The sequence below is a fragment of the Xyrauchen texanus genome, chromosome 36 (assembly GCF_025860055.1).
Source record: "Xyrauchen texanus isolate HMW12.3.18 chromosome 36, RBS_HiC_50CHRs, whole genome shotgun sequence".
NCBI lineage: Eukaryota > Metazoa > Chordata > Actinopteri > Cypriniformes > Catostomidae > Xyrauchen > Xyrauchen texanus.
In genome coordinates this window covers 34,406,229-34,422,066 of record NC_068311.1, presented here as the reverse complement: position 1 = coordinate 34,422,066, position 15,838 = coordinate 34,406,229, and the positions used below count along the sequence as shown (strand labels likewise).

Below are 15,838 nucleotides of genomic sequence, written 5' to 3'. Positions count from 1 at the left end.
TTATGTTGTTTATTATTGTTTTATATTATATTTTATATTATAATATTATGTATTATTATTTTATATGATATTATTATATTATATTTTATATTATATTTTATATTATTATATTATGTATTATTATATTATATATTATATGCTATATCATATATTAATATATTATATAATTATTTTATTGCTTATTATTATTTTATATTATGTATTATTATTTTATAAGATATTATATTTTATATTGTTATATTATATTTTATATTATATTATTATTTTATATGATATTATTATATTATATATTATGTATTATGTATTATTTTATATTATATTATATTTTATATTATTATATTATTTATGTATTATTATTTTATATGATATTATTATATTTTCTATTATGTATTATTATTTTATATTATATTATATTTAAAATTATTATATTATATTATGGTTCCTGTTGTCTTTTGTTTTTGTGCTTTTATGTTGGAATTCTTGTTTAGTTTCCTGTGTTAGTTTTGTAGTCCTTGTAGTTTTATTCCTTGATTGATTCTCCCTGATTGTTTCCCCTGTTTTTTTGCATGTTTTGTCATTGCTCTGTGCTAGGTTATCTGTATTTTTCTTTTCCTTTTATTCTGAGTTAGCTTGTCTATTTTTCAGTTTAATAAATCTGCGTGTAGATCCTCATTCCTTGCCTGCCACGTCACACCTGTAGCGCAACACCAAGATCATGGGTTTGATTCCCATTGAACACACAAACTGATTTAAAAAAAAAAAAATAATTGTCTGCCAAATGCATAAATGTATTATATTATATTTAATTCGATTATAATTTTTAATTGAATTAATTACATGGTGTGCTGATGAATTAATCAATTAGTTGCAATTAATCACATAAATAAATATAGATTCTCCTGACAAACAATAATCAAAATTTTCAATGAATCAATTATAAGTTATGAGCCAATACGTATTTGGTAGTTCAATGCACATTGAATGAGATTTCAGGTTGTACTATCCTTGTAGGGACATTTGTTTGCAAAGATAGTAAAACCTGAGCCACACTAGATGTGGAAGTGGTCTTTTCCTTGTAATTCCCAAAGTTATTCCCCTTTTGAAATGTTGGTTTCTTCTGTCTGCTATTGCACATCTCAGAAAAGAGGAGGAACAGGCCAAAATAAGGAAAGCGAGCAAAGGAAATTGGTGACAGGCAGAATCTATGAGGAGGTTTGTTGTGTGGGAGTCATGTGGAAAGAGAAATCGAAAGAGTCATTAACTAGAAGCAGCATGCCCTGTCATAAACCTTGCACTGAGGTCATTTTTAAGGGCTAATCCAACCATTGACCAGCTGTACAATACACACATCCACCCCCAGACACACAAACTCTGTATCCTTTTATCTTTTTGAATCTCATGGCTAATGCGTCTAGTGTTCATAGTTTATTCTGTGATCTTGTCTACAGATTTAAGCCCCAAGCGAGAGCATTCCTTCCTCCACTCACTCCATCCATGTGTCAATCGCATATTAGCTCTGTTTCAAAACCTAGTGATCTACCTTGCCGTCCACTGCCTACATAGTCAGCTGAGGCTATTTAAACAAATGTTCCTGGTTTAATATTTGTGGCACAATGCTGATTACCACAAGGCACCTTTAATGGAAGTGAATAGGGTAAGACCATAAACACTAAATTACAAATCGTTTCAAAAGTGTAGCCACAAGATGTAAACATTCTACTTGTTCACATGATTTTAGTGTGATAAATCACTTTTTGTGGTAATAAACATTATGCTACAAATGCTGTTAATTTAGCATAACTTGTATTGAATGTACTGAATGTTCCTTTAATTTTATACAAAAGAAAACAAGGCTGTGAGGAGTGAATGGCCCTCAAGAAGCATAAAATACATGGCACACACAAACTAAGAATATTTATTGTCCACATTACGATTTTTACGGCATCTTGGATGATTTTTTTCACTGAGCTCATTGCAGTCTATTCTAACATTGGGCCTCATTCATGAAACTTTAGTAGAAATATGAGTATATTTGTACTCAAATGTAAAAGGTATCATGTCGTTGGTGGCCTGGATAGCTCAGCGAGTAAAGATGCTGACTATCACACCTGGAGTCGTGAGTTTGAATCCAGGGCATGCTGAGTGACTCCAGCCAGGTCTCCTAAGCAACCAAATTGTCCCGGTTGCTAGGGAGGGTAGGGTCACATGGGGCAACCTCCTAATGGTTGCTATAATGTGGTTCTCGCTCTCTGTGGGGTGCATGGCGAGTTGTGCATGGATGCCGTAGAGAATAGCGTGAAGCCTCCACACGTGCTATATCTCCGCGGTAACGCCCTCAACACGCCACGTGATAAAATGCGTGGATTGACGGTATCAGACAAGGAGGCAACTGAGATTCGTCCTCCGCCACCCAGATTGAGGCGAGTCACTACGCCACCTTGAGGACTCAGTGCACGTTGGGAATTAGGCATTCCAAATTGGGGAGGAATTCATGTCATTTTGCCTGAAAGTACACAACACGTTCGGATGTCTTATGCAAGATTTACACATGTCAAGAGCAGGTGTACATTTTGTTCCACCTAACATTTTGAAAATACACAATTTTTAATGAATCCAAGAATTTACATCAGAACGGCTTTATGAACGATTTACATAAAAATTAATTCTGCTCTTATTTCTTGAATAAGGCCCAATGAGCACATCAGGAGCTCATTTATGATACCTAAAAATTAAGAAGCATGCTTAGGAACATATCAATACTTTCACACCTTTGCTCCTTTTAATCCAGTTTTAAATGTACTCTCTGTCTGTGTGTAAAGGTCTGTCGAGTCATCCAGCATTCTCATGGCACTGGTGGTATGTGGTGATGGCCATCGCTTTTGCCATCGCTCTCGCGGTGCTCTTGGCAGTGTACGTGACTAGGCTAAGGCGGAAGGAGACGCGCTTCGGGTAGGTAGTGATGATAAGGTGGGCTCTGTCCTTCTCCATTCTACGGCCACAAACATTTCTCCCATTATTGAATGATTCTGACACTGTGGATGTCAGCTTATACTGCAGACATCAACGAATTAGTTGACAAAAAAATTACAGGAAACAGATTAATTTTAAGTGCAGTCATGAAAATCTACATCCCAGATAACACATGTAAATCTCTGAGATGTCAGTTTTAGATCTTTTCATCTGGAAAGCATCACAATCAAATGCACATCTTCTTAACATCTTAAAAAGATCCGATTTTCAAACATTCCAAATCATAAACGTTTCAAAGACATCTGCTGTGTATTTTTTTGGCATCCGCAGGGAAACGTCTTGGACGTGTTCCAGATGAGTAAACAACCTACTAAATATGTCTTTCAGATGTAAACACACACAACAAATAGACGTTTCGGTGATATATGTGTGCTATCAGGGATGGCACAAGCTGATAGGTCATTTAAACATGTAATTTGTTAACCAATCATCTCATTTACTTCATGGCCCGTACTGATATGTCCTTTGACATGTAATCTGTAAAGCCAATCAACTACTCTCTATTTGTCTAGCATTTAAATTGCAGTTCCACTGCAGCACGCTACAAGAGTTTTCTCACTAAAACCCTCCTCCTCCCCAGCACCACAGGTCTAGATATGTGTCAGCTTTAGTTTATCACAGCCCTGCAAACAATGACTGGCTACTTGCTAATGCTAGTTAGAGGCAGGTGGTATTATGGAAGGGGCATTTTTATTCCAGAGAGCATTTTATTGGACAAAACATTTGTTTACAGCCCTGAGCAGGAGATGATGTCATTGTAACCATCAATGGTCAGTTTTTTTATGGAAGAGAAAGACTATACATTTTAAATGTGTATATGTGTTTAAAGTTTAGATTGTTTAGTTGATTTTTAAGAGCACACTAGCAAATAGGGGTGTTTCTTCATCTTCTGCCACTTTTTATAGCACTCTGGACTTCAAGAAAGGAAGGTTACAAATTTTTCACACTCTCCGATAAAAATACTCACAAGGGATATTTACGTAGGTTTTTTCATACATCACTTCTCATATCTCAGCTCACTTTTGATGATTTGGCTAACAAGCCCACTAACTTTTGAAAAACTCTACTAGGGCAAAATTGTTTGGTATGTTGGGAATTGTTTTGTTTTTTTTATTCTTTTTTTTTTAGTTGCCAAAATGTATTATTTCATTGACATTTTTCACACAATAAATAATAAAACAGTTTAGGTTTATGTCACTGTTTGTTAAGATAATCATAGTTATAAACATGGAGTTATTTATATTTTTGTAATAGATTTTCATAGTTTAATATTGAAAATCTGGTTCTGGGACGAGGTTAAAACAGGAAAATCTATACATAAATGCATTTCAAAAGTAGCAAAAATAAATGATGTAGACTTTGTAAAATGTTTCCAATTACATTTTAATGTGACCTTCATATTAGAAATATTAAAATCTGTTTATTTAATAAAAATCAACTGCTGGGAAATGAAAGTGAACAAATGTTGATTTTTTTGGGGGGAGATTTATAATTTTGTAGTAAAATATAACATTTTGCTTTGGAGTATGGAGAAATATGTGTTAAATTGATATATTAAGTAATTTAGAAGTTTATTTTAGCTTGACAATAAATTAGAGGTCCCTATTAACAAAGGTGTTGGGAAATGCCGATAACCGATTAATCGGCCGATAGTTTTTTAAAGCGCTTAATAGAATGTAAAAAAAATCTTATTCTTTCCGTACTTTGACGTGCACAGACAGAGTGCAAAATTACTAAAATCCCAGATTCAGTTTACTATTCAACCACAATCCCAATAATAACCAGCAACCAATCAGATTTGGTTTTGCAGGACTTTTAAGTTAAACAAGGCTGAAGGATTTATTTTGATATCTGCAACTATCAGCATAGACTTTTACAGATAACCGATTAATCGGTAAAACCGCTATATCGGTCTATCTCTACAAGATATTACTGAAACATACACTGTATTACTTCAGTCTGACAAATATGTATGTATCATGTATATTTGTGTTTTTACAGCGAGGCGTTTGAGCCCATGATGGAGAGTGGTGAACTTGTTGTTCGATATCGAGCTCGCCGAACGTACAGTCGACGCACAACTGAAGCCACATGTGAGTTCAGCAACATACTAAACCGACACCTTTCATACACGTTTGTGCATTTCACTGTACCTAGATCAGTCACACCTGACCAAGAACCAATCAATGCAACTTTGATCTGATAAGGGCTCTTACTGCCACATAACTCAACATGTGATGATATGAAGTCATTTTATATGCAGTTGAAAGCATTTAAGAGTGTATTTTATAACAAATGATCTGCCAACACCTATTCTGAGTACTCTTGAGTGGTTTTCACTGTTGTGTAGCAGAGTTTGAGGGAAATGAGCATGCAATTATACCCTGGCATCACATTTCACCCCTAAAGTAGCTGCTCTAGGTCTGACGGGACAGTACACGCTGACGTGTCTTAACATGTAGGAAAAAACTAAATCAGAGAGAGAGAGAGAGAGAGAGAGAGAGAGAGAGAAATACCAAGGAACAGTGTAGAACAGATGAAGAATTGGGTGTTGATTTGAAACCTGCCACACAAACATGTCCTGTGAAACCTGCTGGAGGAGATCATTATGATCTCCATGTAAATTAGCTATGACATCCATTTATTTAATCTCTGCACAAATTATTTACTCCACCCCCTGCGTAACGTCATTAACTACAGCTCGATATTGTTGAACTAATGTGGTGCGACATACACTCACTGTCCACTTTATTAGGTTCACTTGTACACACCTACTTATTCATGCAATCATCTAATCAGCCAATCGTGTGGCAGCAGTATAACGCTTTCCCGGTCCGACGTGCCGCACTCGACCCACGGTGTGTTTCAGAGGTTTATGTTTTTGAAAGATAAAACTCCAAAAAAAAAAAAAGTAAACATAATACATATATTTGGAAAGCTGAGATACTCGTGATTCGAACGATGTAAACCTTTTTAAGATACAATCACAACAGCAGGTACAATCTATATCTTTGTCAGACCACCAACATATAAACAACCAAAAACAAAATTTAGGCAACTCACCTATGAAGCCTCATAGTAGTCCACTGAGCCATAACTTCCCGACAAAAACGGTGTTGTTTCATTGTCAAATGTCCAAACGATCAAATCAAGTAAAATGTTTAGTCCAAATCACAGTATTACATCAATAAATATCCACAGACTCTTGTTGCATCATTTCAAAGCACCTGGCAGCTGTGCCTAATCTTTCACATATTATCGGTAATAACTTCAGTTCAGATGTAAACATTTCCTATATCCGGTATCAAAATGGAAGCACGCACTCTGACCTTTCGATTGACACCTCATTTGACCCAATAGGAGCTTCCATGTCCTATCCAAAGCCTTCAATACCCAACCACAGTCTGTGTCGAATGTAAGGGCATACCCACATTCCTTTGTTTACTGATCAAACCAATTACATCGAAGAGTGGAAATGACTGACGCATCGTATAGCCAATGAAATTCTGAAAACAGTGATATGCGGCTTTAGTTGAACCATTAGAGCATGGTTCTCTTATGCGTGTGCGTAAGCAGCCTCGAGTTTACGACAGTTTTACGCCTCACGCATAAAGCCATTGGAGAACTGTTTTGGAACTGTTTACACATTTGGCGATTTAAATATGGTGAAACGGACGCTGAAAAACAGGATTTTCACCCCAGGATGTGATATAAGAAGGCATTCATTGTCAAAATTCTGAGTTTGGAGATGAAATTTCTGAAAACAATACGGATGATTTGGAGGCAGAGGAAATATGGAGAGATGAGACATGGCTCTGGACAAGTAAGTGTTTTCTTGTGTTTTATAACATATATTACTGTATATTCCGCATAAATAAGCTTTAGTTTGAATAATGAACACATTTTGTAATTACCCTTTGTCGTGTGTTTCCTCAGTGAGTGTTTGAACCGTTTGTGCGTGTTTTTTGTATTTGTATGTGCGTGTGTGAGGTTTTAGTTCATTGTTTGTTTCAGATCTATTGACATGCTATATAGATGTTTTGTATATTTACTGTAAATTATATATAAATGGACGCTGAATATATATATATATATATATATATATATATATATATATATACAGTGAGGAAAATAAGTATTTGAACACCCTGCTATTTTGCAAGTTCTCCCACTTAGAAATCATGGAGGGGTCTGAAATTGTCATCGTAGGTGCATGTCCACTGTGAGAGACATAATCTAAAAAAAAATCCAGAAATCACAATGTATGATTTTTTAACTATTTATTTGTATGATACAGCTGCAAATAAGTATTTGAACACCTGAGAAAATCAATGTTAATATTTGGTACAGTAGCCTTTGTTTGCAATTAAACGTTTCCTGTAGTTTTTCACCAGGTTTGCACACACTGCAAGAGGGATTTTGGCCCACTCCTCCACACAGATCTTCTCTAGATCAGTCAGGTTTCTGGGCTGTCGCTGAGAAACACGGAGTTTGAGCTTCCTCCAAAGATTCTCTATTGGGTTTAGGTCTGGAGACTGGCTAGGCCACGCCAGAACCTTGGTATGCTTCTTACAGAGCCACTCCTTGGTTATCCTGGCTGTGTGCTTCGGGTCATTGTCATGTTGGAAGACCCAGCCTCGACCCATCTTCAATGCTCTAACTGAGGGATGGAGATTGTTCCCCAAAATCTCGCAATACATGGCCCCGGTCATCCTCTCCTTAATACAGTGCAGTCGCCCTGTCCCATGTGCAGAAAAACACCCCCAAAGCATGATGCTACCACCCCCATGCTTCACAGTAGGGATGGTGTTCTTGGGATGGTACTCATCATTCTTCTTCCTCCAAACACGGTTAGTGGAATTATGACCAAAAAGTTATATTTTGGTCTCATCTGACCACATGACTTTCTCCCATGACTCCTCTGGATCATCCAAATGGTCATTGGCAAACTTAAGACGGGCCTTGACATGTGCTGGTTTAAGCAGGGGAAACTTCCGTGCCATGCATGATTTCAAACCATGACGTCTTAGTGTATTACCAACAGTAACCTTGGAAACGGTGGTCCCAGCTCTTTTCAGGTCATTGACCAGCTCCTCCCGTGTAGTTCTGGGCTGATTTCTCACCTTTCTTAGGATCAATGAGACCCCACGAGGTGAGATCTTGCATGGAGCCCCAGTCCGAGGGAGATTGACAGTCATGTTTAGCTTCTTCCATTTTCTAATGATTGCTCCAACAGTGGACCTTTTTTCACCAAGCTGCTTGGCAATTTCCCGTAGCACTTTCCAGCCTTGTGGAGGTGTACAATTTTGTCTCTAGTGTCTTTGGACAGCTCTTTGGTCTTGGCCATGTTAGTAGTTGGATTCTTACTGATTGTATGGGGTGGACAGGTGTCTTTATGCACCTAACAACCTCAAACAGGTGCATCTAATTTAGGATAATAAATGGAGTGGAGGTGGACATTTTAAAGGCAGACTAACAGGTCTTTGAGGGTCAGAATTCTAGCTGATAGACAGGTGTTCAAATACTTATTTGCAGCTGTATCATACAAATAAATAGTTAAAAAATCATACATTGTGATTTCTGGATTTTTTTTTTTAGATTATGTCTCTCACAGTGGACATGCACCTACGATGACAATTTCAGACCCCTCCATGATTTCCAAGTGGGAGAACTTGCAAAATAGCAGGGTGTTCAAATACTTATTTTCCTCACTGTATATATATATATAAATAAATAAATATAAGTTGAAAATAAGAATATATGTTGTGTTTGAGAGTCTATTTGTTACAATGCGGGGAGGTGGGGGAGGTGTAGGCCCATATATTTGTTACAATGCTGAATTGATGGGGGGAGGTGTAGGCCCATCTCTTTGTTCCATAGTACATTGGCAAAGTATACAGTATTTACAGTAAATATACATACAATAATGCATATTTACACACTCGAAAAGAAAAACTATATATATATATATATATATATATATATATATATATAATACAGAAAAGATGGAAAAGTTGTGTCTAGCTTTGTAAATTACATTTATTTATTCTCCCCACTCAGCAAGCGGCCACATAAAGTGGAGCAGCAGGACAGCACCTCATCAAGAGAGGAGGGCTTTCAGAGAGACCCTTGCTGAGGAGCTGGCAGAGTTGGGGTCTCACTCCACAGCCAGACCCGTATCTCCTGCTCCACGAAGAGCAGATCACAGGCTGTTGCACATCACCAAATCTTGCACCGCTGGTCGTCTGAAGTGCAGGCAGTGTCATGCAAAGACACCAGTGAAGTACTCTTCCTGTGTTCTGCCTTTGTGCTTTGTACCCAAATGTGACTGCTACAATGACTGGCATGTTGCTAGAAACATGTACAATTTTATAATGGTTTGTAAATACTTTGTGTAAAAATTCATGTAAATAGTTTGTTGTGTATTTTTTATATAAACAAATTGTCCACCATAGCACTAGTTTTGACTCTTTTATATGCACAACATTTCGTTTCAAGAAGGGAAAAGGCACTCTAATGTGTTTATGCATCAGTTACTCTGTGTCAGCAAAACTAATAGTGGATCTGGATATGGAATATGATAGCTCTAAGTGTCATCTTTCATTAGAGCCCAAAATTATGACTGTACGTTGAAGCGTTCAAAAGTAGGAGCCTTTTTGTCCTAGGTTACCAAAGGGTCCTTTTGGAGTATCCAAAAGGCACTTTTGTAAAACGCCTGGGTGTACCCTTAGAAAAACATGTGTAAAATATTCATTTTTTATGGTATTGTTCTAAAATTTGAACTTGGACTAGGTAAGGCTTCATGCTGTGATCCCATTGTGTTCTCAAGCTAATAGCTACAAGTTATAGTCATCTGCAGGCATCTGTATGCAAAAAAAATTTCAGGCGGAAAAAAAAAACTTCTATTTCATTGTGTTCAAACTTCTATTACTCAGAATCAGTAGCACTTACAGTAATTCTGACTGCTGGGGAAAAACTGAGTGTCCCCTTTCAAATGTGACCAAAACCATGCATGTACTCCAAACGGTTCAAGAACAGCTTTAAATTTACTTTGGGTATGCCTTGATTAGGCGTTTTAGGCTAATTTTACAGGATTGGGAAGAGGATAATGTATAAAGTCATACAGATATGGGTCAGGAGCTTCAGATAATGTTCACATCAACTATCAGAATGGGGAAAGATGTGATCTCAGTGATTTGGACTGTGGCATGATTGTTGGTGTCAGACGGGCTGGTTTGAGTATTTCTGGGATTTTCACAAACAACAGTCTCTAGAATTTACTCTGAATGGTGCCAAAAACAAAAAACATCCAGTGAGGGGCAGTTTTGTGGACAGAAAGCCTTGTTGATGAGAGAGGTCAAGAGAGAATGGCCAGACTGGTTTGAACTGACAGAAAGTCTACGGTAACTCAGATAACCGCTCTGTACAATTGTGGTGAGAAGAATGTAATCTGAGAATGCACAACATGTCAAAAATTGAGGTGGATGGGCTACAACAGCAGAAGACCATGTTGGGTTCCACTTCTGTCAGCCAAGATATCTCAAAAGTCACTGATATCATATTTTTTTCTCCATTCTGATGGTTGATGTGAACCGTAACTGAAGCTTCTGGCCCATATCTGCATGATTTTATGCACTTTACTGCTGCCACGTGATTGGCTGATAATCGCATGAATATGTAGGTGTTCCAAAGTGGTTGTTGAGTGTAGTTACTAGGGTTTTAGTATACAGCGGTGACTAGTTAATTTCTTGATGCATCATTGTACGGCAAATGCATTCCTGGTTGGGACAAATGCACATCGGCACCCAGAACCCAATATGTTGATGACCTGCTGGTGTTTTCAACAGTGGCGGCTTAAACAGAGGCTACAATCACACATAAACGGTTTCATTTTGAAAGCGCCGTTCCGGTGTGGTTTTAAGGGGTAAACTCATTTCAATCAAGGCATTTTCAAACAAAAAGGTAATGGAAATGATTTCATGGAAAATGAGAGATATTATTGTTGGCACTGATGTCAGTAAGACATATTCAATGCTAAACATGTATTTCCAAATATTGACTATAACTCACATGCTTATCTGACTGTTGTCATGAGCTGAATTGCTGAAACAAAAGCTCAGTGTTACTCTAGAGATGAAATACTGTATTAAAGGTTTCCATTTGATCCAGAACAGCATGACATCATGTGTTGTTAGATTGTGATAAAGGAAGGAAATGATAATATTCATATGAATGTGAGCTTGTTTTGAGCACTTGTAAAGGGTTTAGGTCATGATCTGGACAAATTCCATAAAATTCTCTTTTTTCTTTTTTCTTTACTCTCTCTCGGTACATTTGGAGTGCAGAAAGCATTTGTGACATTTTTGGCTTCTCAATAACATATAAAGTTCAGCTTGCATTCAGTGTTGACAGATCTCAGCCCTAACTCTGATTCAGACAGGCTGTTTTGGTTTGCAGTGTGTAACTTGATGATTAAATTAGGAGACACTGAGGAACTAGGTGAATCTCACCAAACCTGTCAAGATCATTGAAGAAAAAAAAAAAACATTGCACTGGAAAAAATCTACTAATAAGGGTATCTTTGTCTTGTTTTCCAGTAAAATTATCGAATCATCCTTATTTTAAAACTAAAATATACTTGATATGCTATTTCCTAAAGCCTGTGTGTCATTAACATAAACATTTTGCAGAGAATCCTGTTGTCTTCAGTGTAATAGATGTCTGATACCACCTGGTGGACGTTTCCAGGCATTTCTTATTGGAAAAATATGTTTTACAAATTTTCCAAAAACATCCACTTTTGTATTACATGCACACGCTTTTTTTTATGTGAAATCTGCTAATTTTATAAAGGAAAAGTGACAGTAATGATTTATATTATTACTGATATTTTAAAATGAGAATTTGCTGAAAATAAGCAACTTGTGCTTGGTTAAAATTGTGTATATTATTTTATTGAAAATTCCCTTTGAAATACATATAAAAAAACTGTTTAATGTAAAATAAAATTGAATTTTCTGACAATTCTTTCAAATGTACTAACACATTAATTCAGTGCGATTAATTTGACAAAAAATAACGTGTAAAAAAAATTTACTCAATTAATTGCACCATAATAAGGAAGATTCCTGAGAAATGCAAGCTTGTAGTACCACCTGTTTACTCCAGAGGGCAGTAAGTGAAATTTCAGCTGTATGAGCAACACACAGTTCGATTGCCAGCCCTAATATATATATACATATTACAGTAATAGAGAGAATGTAGGCTTTCTTTCTCCTTATACTTTTTTTTCCTCTTTTCATTTGATTTTGGGGTGAAATGGGACCTGGACATGTTTTCGTGAGATTCACCCAACCAGTGGACATCAATACAAAAGCCGAGTTCCCTTCCGAGGGAACTCGCACTGCGTCGTTGAAAACGACTCTTTGGGGAACGCTCCTTAGCGTGCGCCTCTGAAGTATGAATGAAACTATTCCAATCTTGATTGGTGTTGCGTCATGACGTAACATGTGACGGCATAACCGGATGCATAAAAGTGAAGCCGGCACACATACACATTAGCTTTCGCTCTTCAGCAAGCGCTCTATGTATATTGTTTGTCTTATTTGGTGTTGTTTGTCCTATTTAAACGAATTATGGCCACCGAGCAGTTCAAGAAGTGCGTGCACCCCTGCCCTCGTTTTATTACGGGTAGGGACACGCACGATTTGTGTGTGAACTGTTTGGGAGCGCAGCACGCACAGGCAGCTCTCGAGGGATCTGCCTGTGTAAGTTGTGAAGCACTACCCATGAGAGTGCTGCGCTCCCGGTTGGCGTGCTTTGATGAGCACGGTCAGGCTCGCGTTCCCCACGGTTCTGGTCCCGCGTCTGTTGAGGCAGCCGGCGATTGAGATCGTGGGGTTCGCAGCGGATCTTGCAGATGAGAATGAGACTGCTGCGGCACATTCTCATTCTTCATTTGAGGATCCCGAGCCTACTGTGAGTGGTGCAGAAGCCCGCGTCGCGCTTCTTCTGCCCACGATCAGGTCCCAATGCTCGAGCTCTCTGCTTCCGAGGAAGTGGAAATGCTCAGCATTGATGCGGATCGACCGTGAGCAGCCAAGCACGCCGGTTTTCGGCCAGGCTTTTGAGGAGCTGATTCAGGTTGTGACGCGTGCTGTGGCCAGACTTAACATTAGCTGGCCACAAAATGAGCAGGGAACGCACGTCGGAAGCAAATTAGACGAGCGTTTCCTGCAGCACGCGTCACAACCCCAGCGCCGGGTTTGCCGTTTTCCCCGATCTCCACAAAGAGATCTCGAGATCGTGGGATAAACCACATTCGTCCCGTGTCTCCACCCCCAGTGTGGTCGATTACAGCGATGTTTTAGGGGCACGGGATATGGGCTATGGGAAGATGCCTGGTGTGGAGGAGGCTTTAGCCGGTTACCTCTCTCCTGAGTCGGCATCTTCCCTTAAAACCTCGGCGCTGCCTAGTAAGCCCTGCAGAGATACATCTGCATTAATAAGCAGGGCTTACATGGCGGCAGGTCGGGCTGGTTCGTGCCTGCACTCAATGGCGATTTTGCAGGCGTACCAGGCTGATCTCCTGAAAGATTTAGACGAGGGGAGGGCCAACTCCGAAGATATCGCGGAGTTAGCGAGAGCCGCAGATCTGTCTCTCCGGGCAACTAAAGAGACGGCCCACGCTATTGGCCGCTCTATGGCAGCTATGGTGACCACGGAGAGGCATCTGTGGCTAAATTTATCGGGAATAAAAGAAAAAGACAGAGCTTTTTTGCTTGATGCCCCGCTCTCGCCCTCTGGCCTGTTCGGCGACGCCGTTACATCGGTCGTCGACAGGTTTCAGGAGGCGAGGAAACAATCTGCGGCGTTCAAGCAGTTTCTCCCCGTAAATCCAAGTCTAAGTCAAGTAGGGTGGGGCAAACACATCAGCCCCAGCCTTCAGTCAGCTCCTCGCACCGCGCAGAGCAAAAGGAGAGCGTTTCCTCTAGAGCCCCTCCTCCAGGAGCTTGGCAACAGAGGAAACGCTCCCAGCTGAAGCCCTCCAGCTAGGGGGCCGACCTGAGGGACGTCCTTAAGGCTAGGAGGGTTTCGGGAAGAGGTCCTAACCGGGTGTTAGAACCTCGGAGGGCTGCCCCCGCTGCAGAGCAACCGAGGTGGTTCTCGCAGCGGAGTCCTCAGGAAATCGGTGTTGGTTTCCGCCATCTCTGACGCTCGGGCCACACCAATCTCCAGCTAAAGCACACCGTGCCGTTCGCGTCAAAAAATAAAAAACACACATCAATTGTGGTCACAAGCACTCTATCGACCAAATCCTGCCGGTATCCCGCTTCAGGAAGTCGAGAACAGTGCTCGAAAAACACCGAGACCAGCCTCGAGAGGCTGGTTCCCTTAGTAGATTTTGTAGAGGCATGGAATCATCTTCCCAACATATCTGCATGGGTCCTGCATATAATAAATTCAGGGTACAGACTGCAGTTCGGGCACCGCCCCCAAATTCTCTGGGGTGGTGCAGACTACAGTGGTTCCGAGCAGGCTCAGGTGATGGAACAAGAAGTGCAATCTCTGCTGCTGAAGGAGGCCATAGAACGTGTTCATCATTCAGACAGGGAGTCCGGTCTTTACAGCCGGTACTTTATAGTTCCAAAAAGGATGGGGGTTGAGGCCGATTTTAGATCTCAGAGTTTTGAACCGGTCTCTGAGGAGGTTCAGGTTCAAAATGCTTACTATTCCTGTCATCGTGAGTCAGATCAGATCCGAGGACTGGTTTGTCACGATAGATCTAAAAGACGCCTATTTTCATGTATCCATCCTTCCATGTCACAGGAGGTTCCTGAGGTTCGCTTCGGGGCGAAGCTTACCAATATCGGGTTCTTCCATTCGGCCTAGCACTATCTCCCCGCACATTCACCAAATGTATGGATGCAGCTCTTGCTCCACTGAGACTTCAGGGCATCCGTATACTGAATTATATCGACGACTGGCTCATTCTGGCCCAGTCTCGAGAAATGGCGGTTCGGCATCGAGATGTCGTTCTTGGCCACATTCGAAGTTTGGGGTTGAGACTCAACACAAAAAGAGTGTGTTACAACCATCCCAGTGCACAAAGTTTCTGGGCGTTGTGTGGAACTCTGTTACGATGCAGGCACGCATGTCTCCTGCACGTATCGAGTCCCTTATGGCGATGGTGTCCGGGTTAAAGCTAGGCCAGGCCATCACTGTAAAGCAATTTCAAAGACTGCTGGGCCTCATAGCAGCGGCATCCAACATTGTACCGTTGGGCCTTCTACACATGAGGCCCCTCCAGTGGTGGCTGAAAGCCAAGGGGTTTTCCCCCAGCGGGAATCCATTTCGTATAATCAGAGTAACGCGCAGGTGCCTTCGTTCTCTGCTAATATGGAAGAAACCTTGGTTCCTGTCCCAAGGGCCAGTGTTGGGAGCGTCATGTCGCCGGAAAACCGTTTCGACAGACGCCTCCCTCACTGGCTGGGGCGCGGTCATGGACGGCCGCTTTGCCAGGGGTCTGTGGCAGGACCATCATCATTCTTGGCACATAAACTGTCTAGAGATGTTGGCTGTGTTCAGGGCTCTGAGGAGCTTCCTTCCAGACATCAAGGGTTACCATGTCCTAGTACGTTCGGACAATACATCAGTGGTAGCTTATCTGAACCGACAAGTAGGACTCAGATCGCGCCCTCTGTGCAGACTGGCGCATCAGATAATTCTTTGGTCCCAAGGGAAAATACTGTCTATCAGAGCAATGTATATTCCGGGGGTTCAGAATCAGGGAGCAGACATCCTGTCG

The 15,838-nt window shown here is 40.2% G+C and overlaps 1 protein-coding gene across 1 annotated transcript in view; it reads left to right on the top strand.

Moving 5' to 3' along the window:
- Positions 1 to 15,838, top strand: part of LOC127629665 (tyrosine-protein kinase receptor UFO) — a 93,060-nt gene that overhangs the window by 56,424 nt on the left and 20,798 nt on the right. The window contains exons 11-12 of the mRNA XM_052106868.1: positions 2,820 to 2,949; positions 5,032 to 5,123. Of these exons, the coding sequence (XP_051962828.1) occupies positions 2,820 to 2,949; positions 5,032 to 5,123 (222 nt within the window). The remainder of the gene's footprint in view (positions 1 to 2,819; positions 2,950 to 5,031; positions 5,124 to 15,838) is intronic.